At 44.2% G+C, this 26983-nt stretch overlaps 1 protein-coding gene and 1 long non-coding RNA gene across 6 annotated transcripts in view; one reads left to right on the top strand and one right to left on the bottom strand.

Moving 5' to 3' along the window:
- The window catches only part of LOC148395665 (muscleblind-like protein 1), a 39028-nt gene that overhangs the window by 8276 nt on the left and 3769 nt on the right, over window positions 1–26983 (top strand). For 2 of the 3 annotated variants that reach the window (XM_088381679.1, XM_088381678.1), the window contains exons 2-7: window positions 6477–7242; window positions 19167–19337; window positions 22687–22890; window positions 25248–25487; window positions 26218–26368; window positions 26612–26647. In XM_088381679.1, coding sequence (XP_088237805.1) covers window positions 7069–7242; window positions 19167–19337; window positions 22687–22890; window positions 25248–25487; window positions 26218–26368; window positions 26612–26647 — 976 coding nt within the window. In that variant the 5' untranslated portion in view covers window positions 6477–7068. The remainder of the gene's footprint in view (window positions 1–6476; window positions 7243–19166; window positions 19338–22686; window positions 22891–25247; window positions 25488–26217; window positions 26369–26611; window positions 26648–26983) is intronic. The other variant, XM_088381681.1, reaches the window with a different exon arrangement.
- Window positions 22259–26983, bottom strand: part of LOC148395662 (uncharacterized) — a 52138-nt gene continuing 47413 nt past the window's right edge. For all 3 annotated transcript variants that reach the window (XR_015859588.1, XR_015859586.1, XR_015859587.1), the window contains one exon: window positions 22259–22866. This is a non-coding gene — a long non-coding RNA (uncharacterized LOC148395662). The remainder of the gene's footprint in view (window positions 22867–26983) is intronic.

Genomic DNA, 26983 nt, shown 5'->3' with positions numbered 1-26983 from the left:
CATCAAGATTGTTTTGGTTGCAAGTATTTCCGTCTTTAGTCACACGTTGGGTAGCTTGCGCTTTTGGGTCATCGCTAGTCAACGCGGCATTTCCTGAACTGGTCACGACATCGAAACTTACAAATCACATGGTGTGTAATCATCGGTTTTATGACTCCTGGTTCTTGCTTAGTCTTTATTAGTATTAGTTCTTTATTGAGAACAAGATAAAAATGGTAATAATAAGTATTGCGCAATCAACTCAAAAGTCTCAAATGACGATTTCTGTACAAAATAAATCCATTTAAAAATAAATGCTGATCTATTTTCCCCCCTGCTTTGACACACCTATCCCAACCGACATCAGATCATATCTGTCTCAGTCGCTTGTCTTATTTGCTCGTCGGTCTGGTCCGACAACACTAAACATCTGCTCGACGGAAGCGAAAAGACTCGATGTACTGTACTGTATGTCTCTCTATAATGATAGCGAAGAAGGCCGTAAAATCACCCGAGGGAGCTTTTTTTCCCGACTTTTTCCCCTTGACCGACCACCCCACCTATTACGACTGCATCTCCTGCACTTTTTTATCCCCGTTATGTCTCCGTCTGTCTCGGACGTTTACTCTGGTCTTCCGATCGTTCCTTCTTCCTCTCGCGTTCTTTACACAGCGACGTATACCCTCCTCCATTGTTATTCCTGCGGGGAGCAGACCAGTCTGGCGGTGGCTTGCTTTATGTCCATGAACTCAGTGACACCCTCGCTGCCGCCGCCCGTCGCTGCTGCTGCTGCTGCATTACGCCGCACTAGCGTTAGCACAAGCAGCTTTTAAAATCCATCTATCTTGACTCTTTTTGCCGTCATTAAGGGGAAGCTAGAGTCTCTCTGTGGCCATAGATTTACTTTAATGTGACATCTGAAACCGTATCCCAACAATAGATATTTGATATTCAGTACAGAGCGAGCGATTTAACTGATTTCGGCACATTCGGGGGGAAAAAATATTCTGAATTTGTGTCTGTCTGATTTCCTGTCGCTGTTGGCACTCATTCGAACAGCGAGTGGGTGAAGCTGGCACTTTGTTGATCTGCGGGGTACAATCGCAAATTCTGCCTAGCAACAAGTGGTCAGGCAAGCGTATTTGTAGTTTTTCCTGGTATGTAATCTAACGACAGCAGTGATTTTTTTTCTAATGTAAACATGACTGGACAGGGGGGGGTAAAAAAACAAATGAAGGAGAGAGTCTTTGCTCTCCAAAGAGCGATAGTCAATGTTAATCGTATGCACACATATTACTCATGCGCCCGAGTCTTGAATATCAATGGCGCTGTTGACCTTCCATTCATCTCCTAGCTTGCATCCTCCCTCCACGATGCAGATCTGCTGCCTCATGCTTAGCAGTCCGCACTCGCGTGCGAGCGTGTTTCGAATAGAAATGAAGTCCAACGTTGCGTTGATGGCACGATGGATTGACTTCATCCGACGTGGGAATGATGAGCGCTCAAAGGCAACACGGGCGAGTCCAATCACAAACTCGCGGGGGAAGGGGGGGGGCGTGGCCTGAGTTATTGCTCGACATGGATTCTCGCGCCCGGGGTCTCATTAATTCATTAATACGGTCGTCGCCTTGGCAAGGTGTCGGATCCGAGCCTGGCAAACAATTATTCTCTGACGTCTGATTTAATATATTCCTAATGAGGTATTTTTACATTATTATTAAACCTGCTTATATCAAAATGTATGGAGAGCTTGACTCACAAATGAGCAGGCTGATTTTTTTTTTTTAGTACAGCTTTGACATTTACCGTCGTCGGTATCGTTAACCCCCACTGATGCGACCGGTTACAAAATCGAGCAGATGGGAAATGCACAGTTGGTAGTATACAACGCTCGTAACGGCATATGTGAAAGGGGGAAAAAAACGGGTGCGCAAATGGAAAGGTGATAAGCTCGCATTGGAAATGCTGACAGCGTTGGCACACGTCCGTTGAGGGATGCTGAAATGTTAATTGATCTTTTCCGTGGAAACAAGCAATCAGTGCTCAACGCAAAGTTTGGGCTAATGGGAAAATATTTGGCCTGAAGCCATGACTGTCAATTAAAAACCTGGGCCTGATTGGGAAGTCGGCGAGGCATACGAGTTTTACAAGTTTAAGCTACACAGTTGTAAAAGAACAACGTTTTTATGCCTTTTTTTTCTTAGTAGTACTGAAAAACATCAGATGCTAGCTAGCGATCTAGCTAGCGATCTAGCTAGCTAAATAGATAGATAGATAGATAGATAGATAGATAGATAGATAGATAGATAGATAGATAGATAGATAGATAGATAGATAGATAGATAGATAGATAGATAGATAGATAGATAGATAGATAGATAGAATTATGTTTGTCGTGTTTAAAATAGATTGATGGATTTTGAGATAGAATTATGTTTGTCGTGTTTAGAACCGGTGTGTTCTCTGATTCGGATCCCTTAAAATTTTCAGGACTTAGTGAAGCCATCCTGTTTGCATGGCTTAGACGGTGCCTGGTGGGGCTGAAGCGGACTCCCGAGTATTTGCGACACCCACTTCTCACCGTGTTGTTTCCAACCTGCCATCTTTTGCCAGCTTGTAGCTAGAACCGCTTTTAGCCACCCTCCTCCACCGCTTGGCTCCTTCCCGGCGCCCCCTTCCTCCCTCCCTTCGTTCTCTTCGGTCCTATCAGTGTAAAGGTCAGCTCAGGGTCCAGCATCCACAGCGTCGCCGTTTGTAATACGACGCGTCCGACGTCTGCTTTTTGCCGCGTCAGTCAGTAAGCGGGCCTTGAACTGCTCACATTACCAAACGACCGCGTCGCTTTTCTGCTTTGCTTAGCTGAATTGAATTTTCAGATTCGACACAACACGTCTTGTTGTCAAATTACATATTAAACATATTGCGGCCTGCTTTATTTCGTTTTGCTTTCGTTTCTCCCCCGTCTTCTCTGTTCACCTTCTGTATATATCAAGAAAGAATATTACTTTTAGTAATAAAAAAAAATAATACAGTTCAGGCAATCTTTTGCCGCCCTTGGCCGACACCACGTAAATAGCACACTTTATTTCCCCTTCATTTGGTTTTTAATCATCATTGCGAAGCCTAGGTTTATTATCATGAATCAAAAGTAATCACCCTTGTCTATATCAAGGCTTATTGCCACAAGCCTCCAAATAATCCCGTGGAGCTAAATGAGCAGCACCGTTATAGCAAGCATATTAGCGCCGGATCCGATGGCGTTGCGTAAACAAGGTGCTACATTATTGAGCTTGTTGTTGATAGCGGCGAGAATTACAGTCGGTATAACTTGATACGATGCGAAATTATCACAATATTTTGCCGATTATAAAAGAGACATCTACAGAAGTTAAAAACTGACCGTGTAGTTTAGCCGATACGATACTTTGTGATATCAATATTTGGGGCATCGATACGTTTGCCCCGTCCTTGATACTGCATGGTCAGAGGTTATGCTGTGATACATCACAGTATTGATATTTTGTCCCGCCTCTAATTGAGACCATACTTGTCAAAGATTATGATGTGATATATCACAATATCGATGATGTGTCCGACCGCTAATCGAGACTGGATCTTGAGAATTTATCATGTGATATTTTGGTCCACCCTTGGATGTATCAACACGATATTTCCAATTCGGACCTTTGAGTGAGGGGTCAAAGGGTGTCAGGTGGGTAGGGCGCGTTACTGCCACACTTCTCTCCCTTTGTCGACATTGTCTGGAGTTGATCTGGCGGTATAATCATATCTGTTGCCTCAGGCTATGGAAAATGGCCGCATGCATTATTCACAAGCGCTGAGATGCTTATTGATGAAGCCCTTATTTATTTATTTCCTCCTCAACACCGTTCCTCACAGTTTTAGCCTTGTTCCGTCACAGTCTCATTTATTCATGCGCCGGACCGTACCCGTGGCTCGTTTTGTCACGGCTCTTGAGCGGCGGCCTCGGTGAGATTGCCTTTTTTGTCTAATTGCAATTTGGACGCTTCGGGCTCGCCTTCTATTCATGTGGTCATTGAATGTTAAGAGTATTTGTTTTCATTCCCGTAAAGAAATGACAGCATGACGGCAGAGCTCAATAACCAAGACGGACTTTTTTCTTCTGAGCAATGACAATAAAGGTTGGGGAGACTTTGTACATTGTTTGGTGTTAAGGCACAGTGGCGTTCTGCGTTCTTTCATGTGTATTATTCCTGAGCTGTTTTGAAAAAAAAAAAATGCAATACAGGCAGCATGATAGCGATTATTAAGACACCTCCGAACTATTTTAATTTGTGGAAAGTATATAATCATTTAAAGTTGCCCAAAACTACACAAAAAAATACATTTAGTAATTTAGAAGAACATTTCACTAAGCTAAGACATTTAGAATTTTTTGTAATTCTTGATCCTAAGGGTACTTCAACCAAAGTTAATAAAACACTTGGGAGCTAGTTGAAATTTATGGAGAAAAGAAAAATACCACATTTTGTCTCCTTAAGATCTTTTGTTGGTTCAGCTCCTTTTTCAAGTGTCACAAAAATACTCGTAAAAGCTGAACTGAGGTTGGGATCGCATTTCAGCTCCCTGAAAAAGTAAATCAAAACTACCCATTATTGTTATTATCATTAGTGTGTGTAGCTTGTTCGATTCTGTCGCATCACAAGGCCAGCGCAACAGTGGCTCATTTGAAGTCCGCATTGACCCAGGGGAGCAATTTGGATAGGAAATGGCCTCCGTCCTTCACTGACATTCTGCCCCCATCGTGAATCAGCGATCCCTTTTGCTCTGCACTCAGAGTTTCATTACGTGCAGCTTTTTGTAGCATCTGATATCGATTATTTGAGGAGAGGTGGTGTCCCAATACTTTTGACCAATGTTTATGAATAAGAAGAGACTTATTGCGCATCTTTATATTTAATAGTCTGGTAATGGCAGTGCTCCCTCTTTATTCGGGTTCCTTCCAGATGTAGTGGGTAACGCTAACCTCAACACCCCCCCACACACACAGCTGAAAATATCAACTTTGGCCCAAAAAAGTCATCCACGACTGGCCCAGTCCGGATAAAACCGCATTTTTATTGCTCTTTTTATTTTTAACCTCTATTTATTTCTTGGCTATTCTTGCTTCAGTCTCTGAAGCCAGTGGCTAGCTTGTTAGCAGCGGTTTCTAGTGGCTAATGCTAGCAATTGTGTTTATATTCTCATTTCACTCACAAAATAGGAATGCTTTGAACTCCAAGTACATGTGATTTTTAAGGGGTATTATCACAAATTGTATCCTGATTCTAAATTGCGGAAAGATGTGTTAAATAAAGTGCACCTAACAATAGAGTATTCATAAACACATCTGCTGTAGTGAGCGGGGGATGGAGAAGTGATGTAACACCATGTGGGCTGTGGGCATGAGGGTGCTTTACTTTGCAGAGAGTATTTTTTATTTTGGTGAGAGCAAAGAGGTCTAAATGTGTTTTTTGTCAGCGGCAATCTAATAAGGACGTGGAAGAGAGTATCATCCAACTCGCTGCGATGCTCGCGTCGCCCTCGTCTCGCTTGTCGGTGGCCGACTGCCAAAGCTGATATTACTACCATCTCATTACAAGATTGGGAAGATTGGCAGCTCAGTTGAGAAAGTTAAACAGTTTTTATTGGTGTCATTCAGAAGGGGAAGCTAGTAATTAGCATGCCTGACACACAGTTGGCGAGGTTCCGGGTTAGCTTCCAGATCATACACGGCTAGCATAACAGACAAGTTAGCCTTGAAACAAAAACACTCGTTGTCTATGATGTAACCATTCAGAAAAAGCCGAGCGTTATTGCTGCCTTTTGGAAATGTGTAACCTTGGATTTGACAATATTTATTCAAACCATGTCCAAGGCAGCATTGTACAATAATGGTGGCAGCAATTAAAAGATAAACTTGATCTATTAGTTATACCACTAAATTTAGCACGGCCGGTTATGCATAAAAAATGCTGTGTGGGTATGAAGTAATTTAATAAAAGCTCAAGATTAATTTTGTTGTTATCTTTTCTATTTATTCTCAATATAATTAAAGATGATGTACCTTAAATGTGAAAGGACACAGTTAAGAAGGTCATCCACCATGTTTTTAGTTGACTTTTAACGGAAACTGAATAGGGTTTGCTTCAACCCACATTTTCTGATACAGACGCTTATCCAAATAATAATTTGTGGAATTACTTTCCTGTCGAGTGAGCAGACACAAGAAAGAAGACACCTTGCGGTTCTCGGTTTACGACGCTACCGGCTAGTTTTGAGGTCGTGAAAACTCTTATCGTCATACGGACTCTTGTTTGATTAGCTTGGTTTATTTTTTTTACTATGGGTTCATAGACATGTCTAAGAACGTCTAAGAAACATGACAAATTGGTTGTTAGCGACTGCCTCTGAATCAGTGCGTATCTAAGCTTCTGTGTGTTGCCCCGCTGACACGATTCCCTCCTTCTCCACAGAGAGAAGTGCCTTCTTCCTCTCCCGCCCGTGGATCTTGGACTCCGCTGAACCCCGCCACAGTCGTCAGCGCTGCCTCGCTGGGCCGTCGACGCCATCCACTGCGCCACTGAAACGCTAACGTCGGGGCCCCTCCCTCCCTGCTTGCCTCCGCAGATAAAGCCCGATGTTGAGAACAAACAGATACAATCAGCCGCTGTGAGCGGGAAGAAGATCGTGGCTCTCGCAGTCGTCTCCACCACACCCTCCCCTTTCTGCTTCTTCCCATCATGAGCCGACGCGATCAATAATGTTTTACCATCCTTTCGTCTGACAGTCGAGCCTAGGAGCGAGCCGATATTTGACCGCTAAAGGCTTCCTATTTGAGGCAAGCGGGCCCCGAGGATGGGCTACAGGTTGTAGAGCCTCAAGAGGCCTCCCCTGACTCACATCCAGACAAAGACCTTTTCGAGCCCCACCGTCTCCCATGTCATTGACTTTTCCATCCTCATTAGCAACACACAGGCGTGCTCATAATTGCATTTGCTGGATATACGTTCTTTTTCATCGGGCAACCTCGGCCGCTTCCGCAACTGCTGTCGCTCCGGTTCCAAAATGGCGGTGAACGTGACGCCCATCCGGGACACAAAGTGGCTGACTTTGGAGGTGTGTCGGGAGTTCCAGAGGGGGACGTGCTCGAGGCCGGACAACGAGTGCAAGTTCGCCCACCCCGCCAAGAGCTGCCAAGTGGAAAACGGCCGAGTCATTGCCTGTTTTGACTCGCTCAAGGTGAGAGTGACAAACAATTCATCACTGAGCCATTCATCACGCAGTTTTTTTTTTGGGTTATGTTTTTTTACAGCTCCTAATGGAGACAACTATTGTCTGTAGTTGTTTTACGTCGGAATTGTAGTCTCGCCGATGCTTTGATGATTCATAGCTTTCAATCAGTGTTTGTTTGTTCCGGTGGCGGTCATCGCAACAACATCTGTGAATGAGATTAAGAAATTCTTCATAGCAGACAAGTTAACCGGCGGGGTCTCTGGGTGGGACTGCTGAGGTTTCTATCACTGAGAAGAACAATGAGAGTGTTGTTTATGTCCAGGACTCCATACGTAAGAGTGTTTGTTTCATATTGTGGTCACACAACACGGGGGTGGGGGGTTCTCGGAAAGCTCCGCAATTAATTCTATTTTTTACCCTGGCACTCGGACAACGCACTTCCACTGTGCGGCTCCACTTTCTCGTCCTCCCTAAGACGAACGAGGGACAGGAAACTCCAGCAGGACGGATGGACATCAACACTCGGGGAGTCATCACAGTTTCAAGTCCTCAGAGTGTCGTACTAAATTTCTTATATGTAAATATTCACAATGCCAGACTACATGAGTTATTTATTTCGGTGTGGGAAATTTAGTCGGGGATTCGTCCCTAAGTTCTAAGGTTAGGTGTTTAAAATATCAACTGAGGACTTCGAGAGTGTGTGAATGCTTGTATACGTGCCCCGCGATTAGCCGGGTTGACACGGAGCACCCCGATTGGAACGAGTGTAACCGTAGGCGGCGGCGAGGTAAAGGGTTGTGAGTCGCAACCCCGCCGGTGATATCATCGCTCCAGTGCCGCGAGGCTCAAGTGGGCAGAGAGCATCGGAATTCCACTGTTCTATTTAGCAATGAGCAGCGTGTAATTTGGCTCCTATCTGATTGGCAAGCCACGTAACCGGAGAGCCGAGCTGGAAGTCCCTCAAGCCGACCGTAGCTTACCTTGGCTTAAAAGCTGAGCCTGCTTCTGCTTCAGCTGGCCTCTGTATTACCAACATTAGTCTTATAAATGGCGGCTGCCTGGATGCTGGGATGCCTGCGCGGGGTTCGGTAGGTACAGGTAAGACAGGACCGGACAAATGGAGGCTGCCGGGGCCTGCTTAGATCATGAGAACAGACACGACTATCCGTGCCAGGGCATTCCGCAGCATGCCTCCCTGACAGTTTGATATATCTGCTTTATCTGCACATGAACTCAAAACACACATCCAGGCGTGGAGTGGAGGGGGCAGTTTTGGACCCAATGTCTTTTCATTTAAAAAAAAAAAAGAGATCTGTCGACGCTGATAACAAATGCACGAATATTCGCCGGTGAGCTATCCCGGTGGATTTTGGGTACGCATCAGCCATTCGCGCTCATATTCACAGCTATGCACGACTGTATGAATTTATAATCTTTGTGAATGTTTGTGGAATGGAAGAGGAATACAGAGTACCTGGAAGAAAAACCGACGCAGGCGCAGGGATGGAAAAATGTGAATCCATCAGGAACACACTTAATATCCTCATGCATGGGCGCCAAATGTAACCAACACTTCGAAGTATGTGATAACCCGAGGAAATAACTAATTTTAGGGTAACGTTCGTTGCGGGGACTTGGTTGCGTAACACTTGCTTTGTGAGGACAGGATCCTTCCGATGCATTCGAAACTTTCAATCATGTGTTTTGGTGTGCTTGAGAGGATGCCGCACTTGGGATAAGACCTCTTTGAAACGGAGACGTGCTCGAGCTCCTTTAATCTGCTCTCCTTCATTCTGCTCTCGTTAATCTCTCGGCTGCGTCCTCAACATGTACAGCGTATTATTATTTATATAGTTGTACTCTAATAGGCAATGGGCGTTTCGGCCTCGAGGGGTACTTCCGCGTTAGCGTAAGAGCTCCGTTGGTCGTGGAGGCTTAGGTCAAATGGTTGCACACTTTTCTTCTTTAACCAGCTAACAACCTTTCAAGGCTTGTTTGTCTACGTCAAAGAGAGAAGAACCCTGTTAAATTTTAATGAGATCGAGATGGAGTCTAAAGACGTCAGCCCGCAATGCCTTTGGGTATGCGAGCTATTACACGGCATTGTTACGTTTGTTGTCCCTTCATTCGGTTACGTTTGAATGTTATGTACGAGTTAAAGCAATGTCCATTTTTAGATCTTATATTGGCGGGCCGAGCCGAACGGGATCCGTCCTGGTTGATCCTTCAGTTCTTAGCCCGCACAAGACATTACGAAAGGAGGCTTTTATTAGCCCGCGGCCATGAAGCAAGCCGAGAGCAGACAGCCGCTATCAACGCAGTCTCACTCGATTCCCCCCCCTGAAAGTCCTCTTCTAAATGTCTCGGTGTCCTCAGAGAGGCTTGGCCACCGTTTTTACGTCCATCTGCGGATACGCTGTCTCAGCACGCGCACACATCCATCTTAAAAGACGCCGCGTCAGCATGAAAACATGGCATAACAACTCCAGAGCCAAAATACGCACAAGGGTGAACTTTGCGATTGTCCAGGGTCACCTTTTTTTAGTCGGGACATGTTCCTTGTGCCCCACTATTCAAATGTATCACTCAAGTGATATATCGAGGCAATCGGAGCGGTGACATCAGCATGTCTGAGCGCTGAGTCGTGATGTCCCGCCACCGCCGCTGTAGTTGTGAAGAGAATTCCAATCAGTTCTCGTTAGTCTGTCTCGTCCCCGTCTAAATCCTCCTTGACACCCTTTAACCCACCTTCCCGTTCTTTGTAATTCTGCGGGAGTGTGGCGGATTTAAACAAACCTCTAAATGAGACTGCAGACAAATAAGGCGTAATGGGGCGGAGGCGGGAAAGCAGATGGAGTGGGAGCAACGAAACATGAACACGCCTGAGGACGCCCGTTTGTCTGCTAACTGGTTGTTTCACTTTTATGTTGTTGTTGTTGTTGTTGTCCCAAACCAGCTTTGTGCGTCCGTCTGCTCGTGTTCGCCTCGTCTCCTCTTCCCTTTAAATGTCACTGACCCTTTGCTCTTTATTTGATCCTGCGGAATTCGCCGGCATCTATTGCGGGTTCCCACACGTACGTTAAAATATAAGAAAATATGATCATGCTAACGGCTACTTTTTTTTTATGCTAACAGCTACTTAATCACAAGGCCCTTCCCCAAAGTGTTACCATGTTTTTTTGGAAGCTCACAACTGTCCAAAATGTCTTGGAATTAAGACAAAGTAGTCCAGTCCAAGAGCTAATGGATTCATTGATTGAGAAAAGAGCTGTGTCTTAAGACTTTTGTCGATGGAAGTGTACACTGATCTCAGTGTGAGGAGTGTACGCCTGCCAAATAACGAGCATGACCTCAGGAGGGAAATGACAAGTCATTCCTGGCACTCTACATTTCCGTCTTGCCAAGCATTTAATTGGTACAAACTCTTACATACAAGGTACTCTCTGTGTTTTTGGGCTTGTTTATCCGACCCCCTTCCAAAAAAAAAAAACAAAAAAACAATGATGTATTGGTCGTCATGGCTACTGCAGTCTACCCGGCAACAGGCTGTATCTGATTTATATGGCGCTGGAAAAATATACAATACATCCTGGGCAAAAGTCACCTCATTATAACAACAAATTGAATTTTCCAAATAATCTACGTGACATGTTGGTGAGAATTTGATGAAAGGTGCTTTTGGAGTCAATATGGCAGTCAAAAGAACTGAATAGATTGACACCAATAATGGCACGGCTAGCCTCTATTAGCCTCTGTTAGCCTCTACAAAACAGGATGGCGCAAAGTCTTTGGCACTATTTAAATCTGAGGTTGTTTTTTTTTTTAAAGCAAATAAGTGAGCTGTAGCTAGCTGAGTGAATACGAAGCCCTTCAAAATAATGAAAACAAAACTCGTGTAGCTTTTAACAACAAGTCTCCCCCGCCTACTTGATATGTAAAGACAACTTATAAGCGCTTCGGAAAATTGTTGCTTCGGCAAATTAAATGTACACTCGGCGTATTTGTTTATTTAAATTTGCTCATTTTTTTTTTCTCCTTCCCCGACAAACAACCTTAGCCGATTGCTCAGACGAATTAGGCTTGTGTTTGCGCGGCTGTCGCTTGTTGTTTTTAACACGCCGTTATTAAGCAGCAGTCGTCAATGCGCTCGCGTCGCCATCACTCATGCTCTTTTAATTAGAAAATAATCAGAGTTGGATGAGAGGTTCATTAAATCTCATCTGTGGAGCCGTCAGACACAAACAACACGGGAGTGGGAGATTTATCAGCCTTCTGAAAAGAACTCGCCAACCTCCCTCCTTTGATTTGTTGTCTCTCCGAACATCAGGTCGGAATGAATACGTGACGAAGAAAGACCAAAGAAGGAAAGGACGTGGAAGAAAGTGAACGGGAAAAGGGGAGATTATTAGTGCTAATTAACAGAAACCCAAGTGTTTATCAGCACTTTATCTCGGTGCGGTATTGATCCTTAGAGATCGAGGTGGAGAGCTCTTCATTTATTTTTTATTTTTTGCTTCGCCTCTTAGTGTCTTGCCTCTTAATCTGGACAGTGTATAAAGCCTATGACGGAAAGCTTAGCAGTGGATACATCTGAAAATTATCGTTACGTTTTATTTATATAGCCATTCGTGTGTGTGTGTGTGTATATATTATATTGTCCATACAAATTATATAATATTATTTATTTATTTATTTATTAATGACGGTTGTTACCTGAGCCCTACTGTGATGTCATTTGCGGTTGAGAGCATGGAGCAAAATGGCCGCCCCCTTGAGATGGATGAAAAAAACGAATGGATTTCGCGGCTTATTTCATCTTCCACAAACGTAATCTTCTTAACGAAAGAGTAGGAGGCATTTTAGAGGAGGTGTAAGGTCTTTCTTTGTACATATATGTCTGCATATGGGCAGGGCCAGACCTCCTGTGACTTGCTTGGTCCACATAAAACTAATACTTGGGGAATGCAGCGTGTAAGTGCCCCGGGCTTCACATTAGCAGCTTCTATTTGCATGTCCTTTCATTCTTGGCTCTTATCAATAATGCAGTAAAGTAGGAGGCAAAACTAATTGTTTCCTGCGTACGTTTTTATCCGTCGCATATGATGGATGCGTCTGCCTGGCTGACGGCGAAGTGCTTTCGCAAACTTCCAACAGTCAGATGAGGATGGAGCTGTTTGATCTACCAAGTGGCGTTTTTTTTTTTGGGGCGGCGGCTAATTGAAACGTGTCGTCGGCCTCTCGTTCGAGGAAGTACAGTAGTTGCGCTCCAGAAGGCAATTTGCTGATTTGCCCGTGTGATTGAATCATGACGACATGAAGTCTGACAGAGGGCGGCCGGTGTCAATGCGCAGATTATAGACAGAGTGGAAAGAGTGGAATTGAAGGAGTGATGGACGGCTGCACACACGTTTAATGGTCTAACACCGACTCTGATGGACAGATGGGAGGGGGAGGGGGGGGGAGTAAGTATAACGCCGCCAGTTGAGCGTGTGCACGGGTGAAATTGAAGAATGTGTGTAATATCCCCCTTTATTGTTGGAGCGTCTGTCTTGGTTGGGCGCTGGGATTCGTCAACAGACTTTAAGGGGATTACGGCGGCGTAAAAGTAGCAGCCCTCGTGACGGAAACGGCAGCTGGTTGTGTTGTGTTGCCGTGACGACCCTCATCACTGCTGTGTTAACACACAAAGCATTATCTTTTATACTGTCTGCTGTTTTTTTTTTTTTTGGGTTGTTGCACGCTGACAACATCACAGACAATTCCATTATGGGAAGGTGATCGCCTCCCTCCGGCCTTTGTTCAAATTGTACAAGGGAACTTTGATCAAGGCGCATTGATGAGGATGAGCGTGCAGTCAGAAGGTGAAGCCCTTGTATGTGTGTGAGAGAAGGATCAAGGTATGTCTCGAGCAGGGATCAAATTTTTTTCAACGGGCCTAGAAAATCACAATGTCCTATATTATTGGTGAGCTAATTTTCGAACAGAACCCCCATGATGCACTTTAGTTCTAAATTACTGCAAACTACCAAATTGCGGGATTTTTTTTTGCAGGTAATTTGAATAAAAATAAACCAAGATGAGGCTATTGGTTCAAATCGGATCATCAAGATCAAGAGCATGTTTCAATATCAAATCATATTTAAACATCCTGTGTTAAAATTAAATAAATTACTGCAAACTACCGAATTTTTTTGCAGGTAATTTGAATCAAAATAAACTAAGATGATAGCTTTTCGTGAGGCTATTGGTTCAAATCGGATCATCAAGATCTTTTAATAGCATGTTTCGATATCAAATCATATTTAAATATCCTGTGTTAAATCCACAAACTAAAATCGAATAAATAAAAATGTCATTTGATGACCTTTAAAAATCAAGGAAGTAAAAAAAAAGTACTGAGTCAAACTAAAGATAAAACAGAAAGTATAGCAGTAAATAAATGTATTACACAAGCCCAATATACCTTCATCAGATTGCGAGCGTGTATCTAATGTCCATTTGGTGTAAGTTTATCGCACAGTCAGCAAATTTCGTCGAAGACGAGCGAATTTTCAACGCTCCGTTATTAGCCGTTCCCCGTCATGTCAGCGTGAGGATTTAGCAGCTCGACGGCGGTTTTTACAAAAGGATTACGAGCTCTATTACCGCCGCGGCCCTTGTACTTGGGCGCTGAGCATTGTAGTACAGTAATGGAAGGCGCGTACATGCGCCTGCGCGCGTGTCGGGTATCAACGCATTCTGCAGTAATGAATGCTAATCCTTTCTTATCTGCTTTAACCTCGAGGCAATGGTACGAGCTGCTACAGTGACACGCTGCCTCAGTAGCGTGTGTCACTGTGTGTGGTCACCATTAGCATTCTTGCCCATAGCCTGGATGACACCTTCTTTCATTGTTTCCATGGAACTTCAAGGCGTGCTCGACAACCTCTCTCCCCCTCCTGACTCATTATCACAAACCGAACACGGCGGAACATTCCGGCCCCTTCATTTACATTCTACGCCATTGCTAGCGCCATTTTCAGTCCATTCCATTCTCGACTTATTGGATGACAGCTGTGCGGTCTTAATGCATATTTTAGCGGAAGAGAGGCTTCTTGAATTTTTTTTGTTTTTTGTCAGACAGATAGAATCTTCTCCTTGTTCTCCGTTAACCTTCTGTATTTTTACTTTTAATTGCGTGAATAAAAATTCTGATCCGACTGTTTAAAAGAAGCCTACCTTGATCTGGTGCACTCCGTTTGCATAAATGACCAACTACTAATAAAACACTAATAAGACAGAAATGTAGATTAACAGTGAAAATCATAATTATTATTAATTATTTTGTGTGAATTTCGATAAATTTAATGTATGTAACGGACAAAATGTAGATAATCAAAATAAAAACTGATTTTGGCTGGAAAATGAGTCAAAATAAAATCGAAAAAAAATCAGGAACCCAAAATCGAATCAGATGAATCATTACACGCCTACATCAGACACTTTCCGACTTAACTGGAACCTCTTCAAATGATCTCAGGTGAGCTAATCGTCTTGGACGATAGCGTTCACACAAACTATCGTCGTAGCGTTTCTCTGAACCGAATCGAACGCGACAAGCGTGATCACAGTCCAATCTCTCGTCCCGTTTGTTTGACGTGCGTTCGACCGAATGACAATCGTCGCACTTGACACAAGAACTCATCTATCGGAGCAATCACATCTCCTCAAGTGATGAAAACTTAAAAAACAATTCCTAGACCGTCATGTAAACATACTCCCATTTCCCCGCATTGTTCAGCTCTCCAATCAAGTCAGTTCAATCAGAAGTCACTTTGTTGTCGGCTTTCCTTGAACGTCTCAAGGCCCGTTTCTATCTTCTCGGATGAAACAAATTTCATCGCTCACTTCTTCCAATCTCAAACTGTTGATTGCGCCGCTCCACTTGCCAGCTCCCGAGTACGAGCACGGGCCACCACTCTTGCATCCAGCCGACTATAATGCGCTGTGTGATCCCTTCTTGGCTGGCTCGCCGAGTGAGAGATACAAATCAGTCAAGCTAAGCTTTATAGATGTTGAATGGAGAACACATTAGAGTTTGAATCAAAATAAGACCAAGGTTAAGAGATGCTTGAATAGCTTGAGTGGAAAGGTTAATTGACAGGATTGGCTTAAAGTATCAATTAGAATGAATGCAGAGTTTTTTTGTTCAAGGAATGTATTGTGCCAAAACACTAGAAGGTTTTTACATCAAATTATCCCAAGTTATCTCAAAAGAAGGCTGTGTTAGCTTCATGTATTGGTTATTCAGTAAGCTGATCACAGCTAATGATTTTGTGCCATCATTAGCTTCCAATGCTAAAAATGATATAATTATAGTTATTCATTATAATTCATTTTTATTTCATTTTTTGTTGACCTGGACAAAAGGATGTTCCTCATCCAACAAATGTCATGAAGAAATCAAAGCGAATCATTTGCTAATCTTGATATTTGCCATTTGGCTAAATCTCCCGTGCAAATGGCTGACGACCAGTCCAGGGCATGCCCCGCCTCTGTCTCATCCAAATTCAGCGAGGATCACCCGTGATCCGAATGAGGACAAGTGCTACGGGATAATGGATGGATGGATATTTTTAGGCTCCGGGGATCGCTCGCCAATTCTTCGGGGGGCCAGTTGACATGACTGATTGCAAGAAGGGGTGGGCAAGTTGTGCGGATGTTTTTGGGGGGGTGTCTCTGAGGCCATGGAAAAATTGCTCTCGCCTTTTGCTCATCAAGGCTCTGGCTCGCCCAGGCAGACGGCGCCTCGTGGATTGATGTCGGGGGTTGGTCTCAGAAGAAAATTTTTGGGATGGTCCAATTGAGCTGAGCTTTAATTGTAACGAGTCATTGTTGATTCAATCAATGTGTGATCGCCAGAGCGAGGGTGCAGCAGGGCCTGCGATGCACAAGCCGTCCCTCGGAGGATGTATTGAACACGCAGACGGACGCCGCCGATTAATATTAATGAGCTCTCTGCATCTGTCTCACTTCTCCGTATGTCTGATTCCTTTCTTCTCGCTCTCCTGTGGAATTCTTTCATGGGGGGATTCCACAGGCACAACACTCAGCAGTGAGAAAGCCGAGAGAAGAGAGGAGTTGCCTATTGTGCAAGTCCCCCTATGGTACTTTCAAGATACTTTTCTTGATGATACCGAAGTCCCATTCAAAAGAGGATTATGGGATTCATATTAAACCCAAGGTCATCACCGGCACAACATGATATGTTGGAGACCGCACCAGTGGGAATGCAAGTCATGTGGTGTAAATCAAAATTAGCATCTCGGCTATGACTGTTATGTCGACGTGTATTCACGCTATTTGTATGCGCGATGGGAGTCGGCCACGGGCTGAATAGGTGATGACATCATTGCAACGCGATAAGATATTTACTAATCAGTAAATGCTAGGATCTATATCTGTAAAATCATAGGAGGTTTATTTATTTATTCATTTTTACATATTTAGGATTTAGGTGGCTACCATAAGCGATTTGTAGGAGGTGCTCCAGAAATGAGTATGGAAGCTCACTCGATTCTCCGAGGGCAGAAGAAACACAAAAAAACCATTGACCGACACTGACACTCTTTAAAAGCAGCATTTAAAACAACAATCAAAGACAGGGACAGATAAAAAAAATAAATAAATGGAGAACTGCTTTCGGTGACTGACCTTTTGAGAATGTAGCTGATAAAATGCACTGAGCTAACAAGCATGCTAAAATCGATTCCACCTCTACGCTAATGGAAATACATCACCCAGATAATGTCTTGACAGCGCTATCTATCTTCAGAGATTTGCTCAGCTGCACAAATTCCTTTGGTTATACTTATTGTGTGAAAAAAAGTCGGAACGGAAAATTATGCAATAAATGTTCATTCTGTTTGATTACTACGTTATGTTTTTACAAAGGACTTATCTAGAGAGTGCTATTTTTTTTGCTATCAAAAACACGTGGCTGGTACTGATTTTCAAGAGGGACCGATTTCTAACGTGAGTGTTTCCAGGAGAATGGAATCAATATGGATTTTTTTAGATCAATGCCAATTCTGATTACTAGTACTATTAGTACTTTGTTCATTATTTAACTTGACAACAGAGATGAAAAAAAAGAGATCAGACATTTTTTTTTTTGCTTTTTGGAGGGTAAATATAATTATTTTCGTCATGTGTTATATGTTACTATAAAACCAAAATAATCTAAAAAATATATATTATTTTGTCATGTGTTATATGTTAATATGGGGAAAAAAAATCTATAAAAAAATACATATGGTGCCTCTTTACTAGTTAGCTCGTGCGACACCTGTCCTGGAACTTTTCCGACACACCTTGTATGTATAATTTAAAAAAAAAAATTGTAGCTGCATAAACTTTTACATCTTGTTTGTGCCAAAGTAAATATGGTTCCACCCATTCGCAGGCAAACGCAAACATTTCACATGCTATCATTAAGCCACCCACAGGGGTAATGAACCCTGAAAATCAAAAGACATTAACCAATTAGCTGTAATCAATAACTGCAGCCGCCACACATGAAGCGAGTACAACCAGGGGCGCCGGTATCGTGCAACCGCGGGAACGCCGCGTCGCTCTGAGCCAATGACGACGCCGGGAGAACTCTTGACATTCTCGGCTGCAAAGTGTCTGCTCGCGCTGTCGCTAGGCAGACTAGTCAGGCGAGGAAATACAAAGGACGAGCGGGGAGGCGTTCGCTCGTAGGTGTCGCACTCGGGTGCGGTGGACATAATCTGCGGGAGATAAGCAGTGGCCTGACAGGCAACCTTTAATTCCCCACGGGAGCCGGCCGCGGCCGTCACGACCAGCCGGATGAACGCGTGAACACGCCGGATGGCAACCTTCTCGTCAGCATGCATATCGGCGATGAAAGGTGGCGGTTAGATATTACATCTCTTTGGGGGAGTTCAGCCTGCATTATGAGAGCGCAAATTACATTCCCTGCCTTCTTCCCCTCGGGGTCTGCCGGGCGGATGTAATGACCCTCGGCGTAGAGAAGACGGTCACAAATTGCTCCCTCCCGTCTTTATAACGATAGAAGGAGCACGGTTATTCCCGCCAATCGGGAAGGCATCCCGCTTCGGTCTCTCGTGCCGAGAGATGATGGCAAATATTGACACTCGTCTCAATTGGATGGGGGTCGATAATGATTCAGCGGGCCTTGTTAAGCATCGACTCTCAGGTGTTTGGGAGTGGAACACTAACAGCTGAGAGATAGCCAGGGTTGCTTGTGTATTGTTTTTTGTTTTTAATGTTTTGTTCATTAAGAAATCAATTTTCCGCAACAGCGGGAGCATTTCAGTTTGAAGGTAAATATTTTTGCCCGCAGTGAAAGTAGTTTGATATCGTTTGAGATCAGGGTTTAATTTTTCATTATTTGAAAGCCTCATTTTTTAGCAGCTCATTCAAATACTGAAGGGTTGGTATTCATTGTTTAATCTGACAATAAACAATAGTCAGCCTTGACAATTAACAGCATTAACAAGGAGACAGAAAAGAATAAATTAAAAAAAAATATATATAGAGTCAAGAATAAAGTGTTTTTAACAGAATAGTTTTTTTTCTTAATATAAAGAACTTCAGTATAAAATAAACTGTATTTTAGAGTCCAAAAATGATCTTTTTCGACCAATTTTGAATTGACCGCACCGATTCCGTTGTATTGTTTGACATTTACTGTAGCTAACGCTCTCTCTCTCTCTTTTCGTGTTATCTGCTTTCGAGCTACTTTGTCATCTTGAGGAGATTAGAGCGATTAGAGAAAAATACCAAAGTGCAGATCTCAGGTCACAAAGAGGGTTTAAAAAAAATCGTGTCTTGAAAATAAACTGAGCACCGATGTCAGGTCAACCTCCATTAATACTTTTACGTCACTCACCCCCCCCCAACAGGGCCGCTGTTCCCGGGAGAACTGCAAATACCTTCACCCCCCGCCCCACCTGAAGACCCAACTAGAGATCAACGGGAGGAACAACCTCATCCAGCAGAAGAACATGGCCATGCTGGCCCAGCAGATGCAGATTGCAAACGCCATGATGCCGGGCACGCAGCTCCAGCCCGTGGTGAGGGAGCACATTGGGAATGTGTTTTTGACAAATTCCTCAGGCATGCTTGATAAAGTTTTACAACAGCCTGCAGCTGAGACTGTGAGCCACAGGCATGTCCCAGGGTATTAAACGCTGTTATAACGCCATCATTTCTTGGCCAGGAGTTCTTACTCCTCTGAGACTGAATGTCCTCATTAGCAAGGCGCGCTCGCCCTTTAATATTTGGCTGGAGACAGCCGTACCCCGCCGAGGACACGCCCACAAATCGATCGACATTCGTCCAAATTCGCTTTATCACTTCAAAGTGATGAAGGGGCAAGGAGACTTGGAAGAACTGTCACACTGTCTGCACTCTTAAAAGGAGGCAAGCTGTATATTTTAATTGTTGACAAATTGTTGGATTTCTGGACTGCCTGTCCATTCTCAAGTTTTTTTTTTTAAATATTTTATTTATAAATTATATATATATATATATATATATATATATATATATATATATATATATATATATATATATATATAATATATATAAATAAATACATCATTTAAATAAATATAAAATATAATAATATAATATATAAATAAATTCCTTAAATAAATAAATAATTTAAATCTCTCTCTCTCTCTCTCAATATATATATATATATATGTTTTGATGCTTTGAGTATTTTGATGAAAGCACGTCAGACATTTTATGACACATGGGAACACACATGGGTTTTAAATGCCTAATGTGTAAAGCCCACAGATTTACAATCACACGCACACACACACATTCACTTATCCAATAGCTTATCACTGGCATCGAGTGGAAAGCCCCTTTGAGGGGAACAGAGCGAACCATGAAAGGTTTTAAAGAAGCGATAGATCTCCGTGGGGACGCCAAGCCTTCCTTTTCTGTTTGTGTCACGGCGAGAGAGAAAAGGGAGGATGGCGGAGACAGAGAAGGACAGAACACACCAAAGTGAGGCAATGAGAGATAAACGGCAGCGAAAGAGAACTAAGACAAGTGGGTCAAGTGAAGGCGAGAGGAGAGACAGCACAACAAAGTCGTGCAAGCGCACCTTTGGTGTGTACAAAAGGTGGGACAACAATGTTCTGTCAAGGAATTGTCCGCCTCCCGTCTAAAGCTTTCCCTTTTTTCGGTCCTCAACCTATGGTCCCGGGCACCCTGAAGATCTGCGAGCCATGGCTCGGTGGTTAGGAGATAATTAGCACTAAATTAATTCGTGCATACCAACATATGGGGACGGGCAACCGATAAAATACACTTCTTTTAAATACGTATTTATTCCTCTCAGCTCTAGCTTTGCCCAATTAGTCTCCAATATGATTCAAGATTCCGATTCCAAGTGTTCATTATCATGAACAGTTGTTCCCCCCTGTGCAATAAATTCTTATTTTGCCTTCCGCACGGTTGCCAACATTATGCGAGATATTAAAAAATAAGCGATAAAAGAAATACAACGATAACAATGAAATAAATAAATATAATAAAGGCATTTATTCACTCTTTCATGCCTTGGCACATTCAATGACTTATTAGTTAAATCTTTTTTTATTCCTCCCCCGAGTCACTCATTCCCCGGTTCAACAGCCTTTGCAATATCACTCCTAACCGTATTGAAAGTCATTGTTAAACGGATCGCAAAGATTTGTCTAATTGGGTGTGCAGTTTGAATTCAAACCCTTTTGATATTTCGTCATTTGCAAAAGAAATAAAAAAAGCACGGCGGCTTCACTTTGATGAGCCCCTCGAAGCGTTTGCATGTCAAATGTTATGTTTATACAAATATCTTTGATCTTAACATCGAGCAGCATAAATGAACGCGGGTTGCTGTGTCAAAGCAAGCAAAACATCACAGTCAAACGATATTCCACAAATGGCCGTGAGTCGCGTTTGAAAAATATTTAACGGCTGACATCACCGTGCATGACTGAGATTCATTTCAATGACATCATGTCTGCTCCGGCCAAACCTCGAGATCAGTGTACCTTGAGGGGCGCAAATCCACTTTTCAAGTGCACCTTGTGATAAGATTTAATTCTCCAGATGCTCCCGGAGGCAGCGCTGGAAATACTAGAGATTTCATGGCATTTGTGTTGATTTAATGAGAGAAGCAAGGAGTCGTCGTAACCGCCCAGACCCTGGCTGTCGCCGATGCTCTATTACTCACCGTGTCCTGTTGGCAGGATCTCAAGGGACAACTCTTAGACCGGGGTCCAGGTCAAGAACGTGGAGGGAAAACATCAGTGTGTTATGGCTGCCTCTTAGAGAATCACAATGCTAGGAAAATACTCTTTCATATACCAGCACGTTGGTTTTTACTGCTGCTGATAGAACAGCATGTTTATGTCATTTGAAAATGAAAGGAAGATGAATAAAGGCAAACAGGCTTATGCTAACTCAGTATGGTATGACACGGTATGGTAGAGTAGGGTGGGGCAGGATATGGTTTGGTGTGGTACAGCACGGCACGGTAGGGCGGGGCGGGGCAGGGCAGGGCAAAGCATGGTATGGCACTATATGGTATGACACAGTATGGTAGGGAAGGGCGGGGCAGTACATGGTATGGTACAGCACGCTATGGTACGGTAGGGCGGGGCAGGGCAGGATGGGGAAGGGCATGGCAAAGTATAGTATGGTATGGTATGACACGGTACGGTCGGGCGGGGTAGGACATGGTATGGTACAGCACGGAATGGTACGGTAGGGCGGGGCAGGGCATGGCAAAGTATGGTATGGTACTGTATGGTATGACACGCTACGGTAGGGCAGGGCGGGGCAGGACATGGTATGGTACAGTACGGTATGGTACGGTAGGGCGGGGCAGGGCAGGATGGGGAAGGGCATGGCAAAGCAGGGTATGGTACAGTACGGTATGGTACAGTAGGGAGGGGCAGGGTATGGTATGGTACAGCACGGTATGGTACGGTAGGGTGGGGTCGGCGGGCATTGCGGAGCAGGGTGGGGCAGGGCATGGCAGAATATGGTATGGTATGACATGGCATGGTACAGTAGGGCATGGCGGGCGGGGCAGGGCATGGTGTGCTATGGTATGATGATAAGGTGAGGTACGGTATAAGTAAGGGCAGGGGATGATATCAGGGCTGGAGGGGAAAACGTTGACCACAAACATGTATAGAACATTTCCCCCCCCCACAAATTATACATATTCAAACAGACATTTCCAGGGCACATATCATCCTACTGCAAAGCTGTCAATCATTCTCTAAAAAGATTCAATAGTGACAGGATATGGTTTTGTGTTGTGGAATGAACTGGAATTGCAAAAAGGTGTGACATGGCAGAACAGACATTGCAGATGATCGTAATGAATCAAACCTTTAACTTTCCTTTCAGCCCATGTTTTCCGTCACGCCCGGCCTGGCCGCCAACGGCAACGGTGGCGCACCAGCGTTTAACCCTTACCTTGGCCCTGTGTCGCCCGGCCTGATGCCCGCCGAGATCCTGCCCAGCGCGCCGGTACTGCTCACCAGCAACGCCAGTGTCCCCGTCCCAGTTGCCACGGCGGCGCAGAAACTGATGAGGACAGATAGACTGGAGGTGAGACGCACAGACGCATGTATTATGGAGATTTTAAATCATCATTTCATCACGTCTATCCATTTCAAGCTAAACTCTCGTAAATACAGCGGCCACCCAACGTTATTTCACAGCCCGGCAAAGCGATTAGCCTTTGAAATGTGGGATGTGTCTGAATATTAAAGACACTTCTCTCAAACAGCGTATTTAATTATGTATCCAGTACACAGTTTGTGTACTCTACACTACAACCGTTACCATAATATGGTCATTAGCCAGACTTAAGCAAAGAGGAAGTGACATTAATAAGAGGAGCACATTAGCCCAGTCCACGTTTTCCCAGAACCGCCGTGAAACTCATAAAGAATGGTTCTCTTTTTTCCATGAAACCAATCAGTCACATGATGAGCGCGCCGTTCGTCTAGCTGCGCGCAGCTAATCATTAATTGGACTGTAGCTCGATCTCATCCATTATGCAGCCCCGCCCGGGAAACGACGGCGGCAGAATAACGAGCTGATCGTTAGTTTGCGGGCGGGCAAAGTTAGGATGCTTGCATTTAACATGTAACAGTGGGCGGTCAGGTAATTGATGGCGGCGGGGGGGGTGATGTGGAAGTCGCCGGGTAGGCGACATGCTGAGAAGGAGGGATTGGATCAGTGACAGAACAAAATAGATGGTGGGAGCAGACGGGGCGGAGCTATGAGGGAAATCAATTCTTGCGGTCATCAAGCGATGCCATTGGATTTCATTTTTATTTTTTTTTGGTCATGATTATACTTGACTTTTCTCGATATCTTTACTTCAAGCACTTTTCACACAATCATCCCCATTTGAGTCATCCGACATTCCTGTGCCTTTTCCAGGAATGTCTTCCTTCAGGCTTCTGATTGGCTAAGAGGACCTTCTGGTTACATCATTGCTGTGAGGGGAAGAAAAAAAAATAGCCCAAACGTGCGGGCGTTGTAACCCCGTTTTGGTCATCGTTTGGAACGCAAATTCACCAGGAACTCGCTTTGCTAAAAATATCCGAGGAACCAGACATATTTGACTTGCTTCCGCGCCATTCCAAATAAACAGGGCTGGAATTCTGCAGGGTATCACAAAATGGACAAATACGTTCCACGTGATTTGAAATCTCCTATTTTAGAAGACAAGTGGCTTTTGTACAAATATTTTTCCAGAACTCTGTATTTTCCAGAACTCACATATGGGCTTTTTACCTGCCGGCTCACCGGATGCAAATGGCGAGAACGTCGGTTGCCATGGGGATGCAAATATGATTAACGGGCCCTTCATTTGCTTCCCCACCTAAGCACTCAGGGCGGGTTACGGCTCACTCGAATGCATGATTAAGCACTGTTAAGGGAGACACGCCGGTCCACGCTGGCTGCAGGGAACATCAAATTGCTTCAATTTAGCCTCACTATTTTCTGACAACTCTTTTTTTTTTTTTTGAACCAACCATGTAGTCTCTCTCTTGCGCTCTTGTCTCCTTGATCCCGATCTCTCTGTCCTTCACTCCAAATTCATCATCAACTCCCACGTTTGCTCACCCCTCCCTCCCTCACCCACCTTGCCAACATCTGCCTGACAACAAGGCGCCCTCTTTTTCTCAATAAGGCCGGTTGTGGCGCTGGGAAGGGGATGAATGTGTATTACGTGAGTATATTTAGAGAGATACACCGAGGCCTTAACCCAACTTCGAGCTGTGATTGGTGTTTGGAGATGATTAGCCGTCATGGCGACAGACAGTTTGTGCATAAATCGCTTTATGTGAGCAGACAGCGGGGCTGATAAACAGAGAAGGGAGGGGGGGGGAGAGGTATACACATAGGGTGTTATTATATTAAATCTGTTTTAGTGCGATTGAGACTCAGCAGACTGAGCTCAAGCAGAGATGATAAGTTACCGCGCGCCTCTTAAAAGTGTCAAAATGAAGAAAAAAGTCGTTTTATATATGCGCTCACCTTGTGTGGATGGGTTGGTAAATAGTCAATGTCAGGCGCCCTTTTCGTTTAGCTCTCATATTTCCCACGAGCCTCACTGAGCAGTCAATGAGGCCCACAACAATTTGCTGCTCCCTATCGTCCCTCCGAGGAACTGCAACAAGGCCCATTTGAATAACGGTTCAACGCGGTTTGATTGATGAGCCTGTAAAGTCACGCTCTGTCCTGCCTATCAATCGAGTAAGGCCTTGGCCCGTCAATAAGATTGATTATCTCCGCGTGCCTGAAGTGATCATCGGCTTGTAAACAGGAGAAGCGGATGAATTAATTTGTCAAACGCTGAAGGAAATGAAGCTGTGGATTAGCGACGGCTTGTCTCTTTGCATTTTTTACAAATAGGTTTTGCTACATTCAATAAATTTGTGGCCCAGGTGTGTCGGGAGTACCAAAGGGGCAACTGCACCCGTGGCGAAAACGACTGCCGCTTTGCGCACCCGTCCGACAGCACCATGATCGACACCAACGACAACACGGTGACGGTGTGCATGGATTACATCAAGGGCCGTTGCTCTCGGGAGAAGTGCAAGTACTTCCACCCGCCCGCTCACCTGCAGGCCAAAATCAAAGCGGCCCAACATCAAGTCAACCAGGCGGCGGCCGCTGCAGCCATGGTAGGCTAACATGGCGCAAGCGTGTGACGTGTTGCTACTCGCGTTGCATGTTGTGGTCTTGTAGTTTGAAAGCGCACTGCAATGATTTTGTTTTTTTGTTTTCCCTCAATGCACCGCTGCCCGCCTCCCCGCTTGCTGGTTAATGTTTATGCGCTTGAACCCCATTGGCCCGTTGGCCATCACGTGCTCGCTGCCTGCTAATTAAGACTGTCAAATCTCCGAAGCGACCTCTCGACGCGGCTTTCGACCTGGTACCTATGACCTTTCGTCTCTTGGCTTGCCGGCATGTTGCTGTTGTTTCCGAGATGTTTATTTTGGGTTGATGAACTGATGAATTTCCTTCTCCACGTGAAATGTGGCAAAAACTTACTGGCCAGTAGTGCCACATAGTATCTCTTGGAGAAAAAAAGTAAAACTAAAATTCATTAAATAGATTAATTAAATACCTATGCATATATTTGAAGGTCAGTTCATCACCTTGTGAATCTATAATGCATGTGGCATGCAATGTTATTGTTTTAGCTTGGACGATTGTAGCATGATGCTAATTCAACGTAGCTTTTCCTTATTTGCCATATAGCAGTTGAATCAAGATTTTTTTTTTTTTTTTTTTAAAGGTCTATAATAATGTTGCCAGCTTTGACAACATCCTCTAACTGTGTTCTTTTCCCCTGTCTTCGCGTGCCCGACTGTTTGGTCGTCAACGGTCGCTGTGGTTCCCCCTCATCAGGGGCTCCCTCCCGTCCTGCCCCCTTTACCAAAGAGACCCGCACTTGAAAAAGCCAACGGTGCCAGCAACATGTTCAACGCCGGTATGTTCCAGTACCAACAGGCCCTGGCCAACATGCAGTTCCAGCAGCAGGCTGCCTTCATCCCGTCGGGTGAGTCGGAGAGCGTCGCACCGTGCACGATAAACCGGCCGCCGAATCGTACGGAAACGTCACTTTTCCACCGACCGATTCAAGAAAAATGCCGATTGCGCTAATTATGATCATTTTGCGCGACGATATGTTTTCATCCAGGTGGAAAGCAATCATGTCTGATTTTAACAAATGACGTTTCTTCATTTTTTTTTGTTCCCTTCCTTGTCCACTCCACTTCCTGTTGCAATGCATGATGGGCAGGCTCGATATTGTGCATGACGCCTGCAACAAGTGTTGGTAGGTGCCAGCTTTCCTTACCGATTCTACTCTTGTACGGTTTAATGTAAAGACGAAATGGCGCACTATGTCTGACCTTTGAACTTTGACAACACATTTAGTCGTATGACCCCTTCTTTGATGCTGTGCTGCAGGTGTGCCTGTCACCTAATGCTTGTTGCAGTTTTTCCGTCCCCTCCCCAAGCTCACTAACACCTCATACTGCCTGGCTATAAACATGAGGGATTTGAATTTATTCATTTGTCTTGTCATTTGAATAAGCAAGATACGGAAACTTCTACCAGTCGGAGGATGAATGCAAATATACGTTTTTAAAAGTTGTATTTTAAATGTCAC

Source organism: Syngnathus floridae, chromosome 7 (assembly GCF_059516105.1).
Source record: "Syngnathus floridae isolate MCC-2025c chromosome 7, RoL_Sflo_1.0, whole genome shotgun sequence".
Taxonomy (NCBI): Eukaryota; Metazoa; Chordata; class Actinopteri; order Syngnathiformes; family Syngnathidae; genus Syngnathus; species Syngnathus floridae.
Note: the sequence above shows the minus strand (reverse complement) of the source record. Positions and strands in the feature narration are given on the sequence as shown.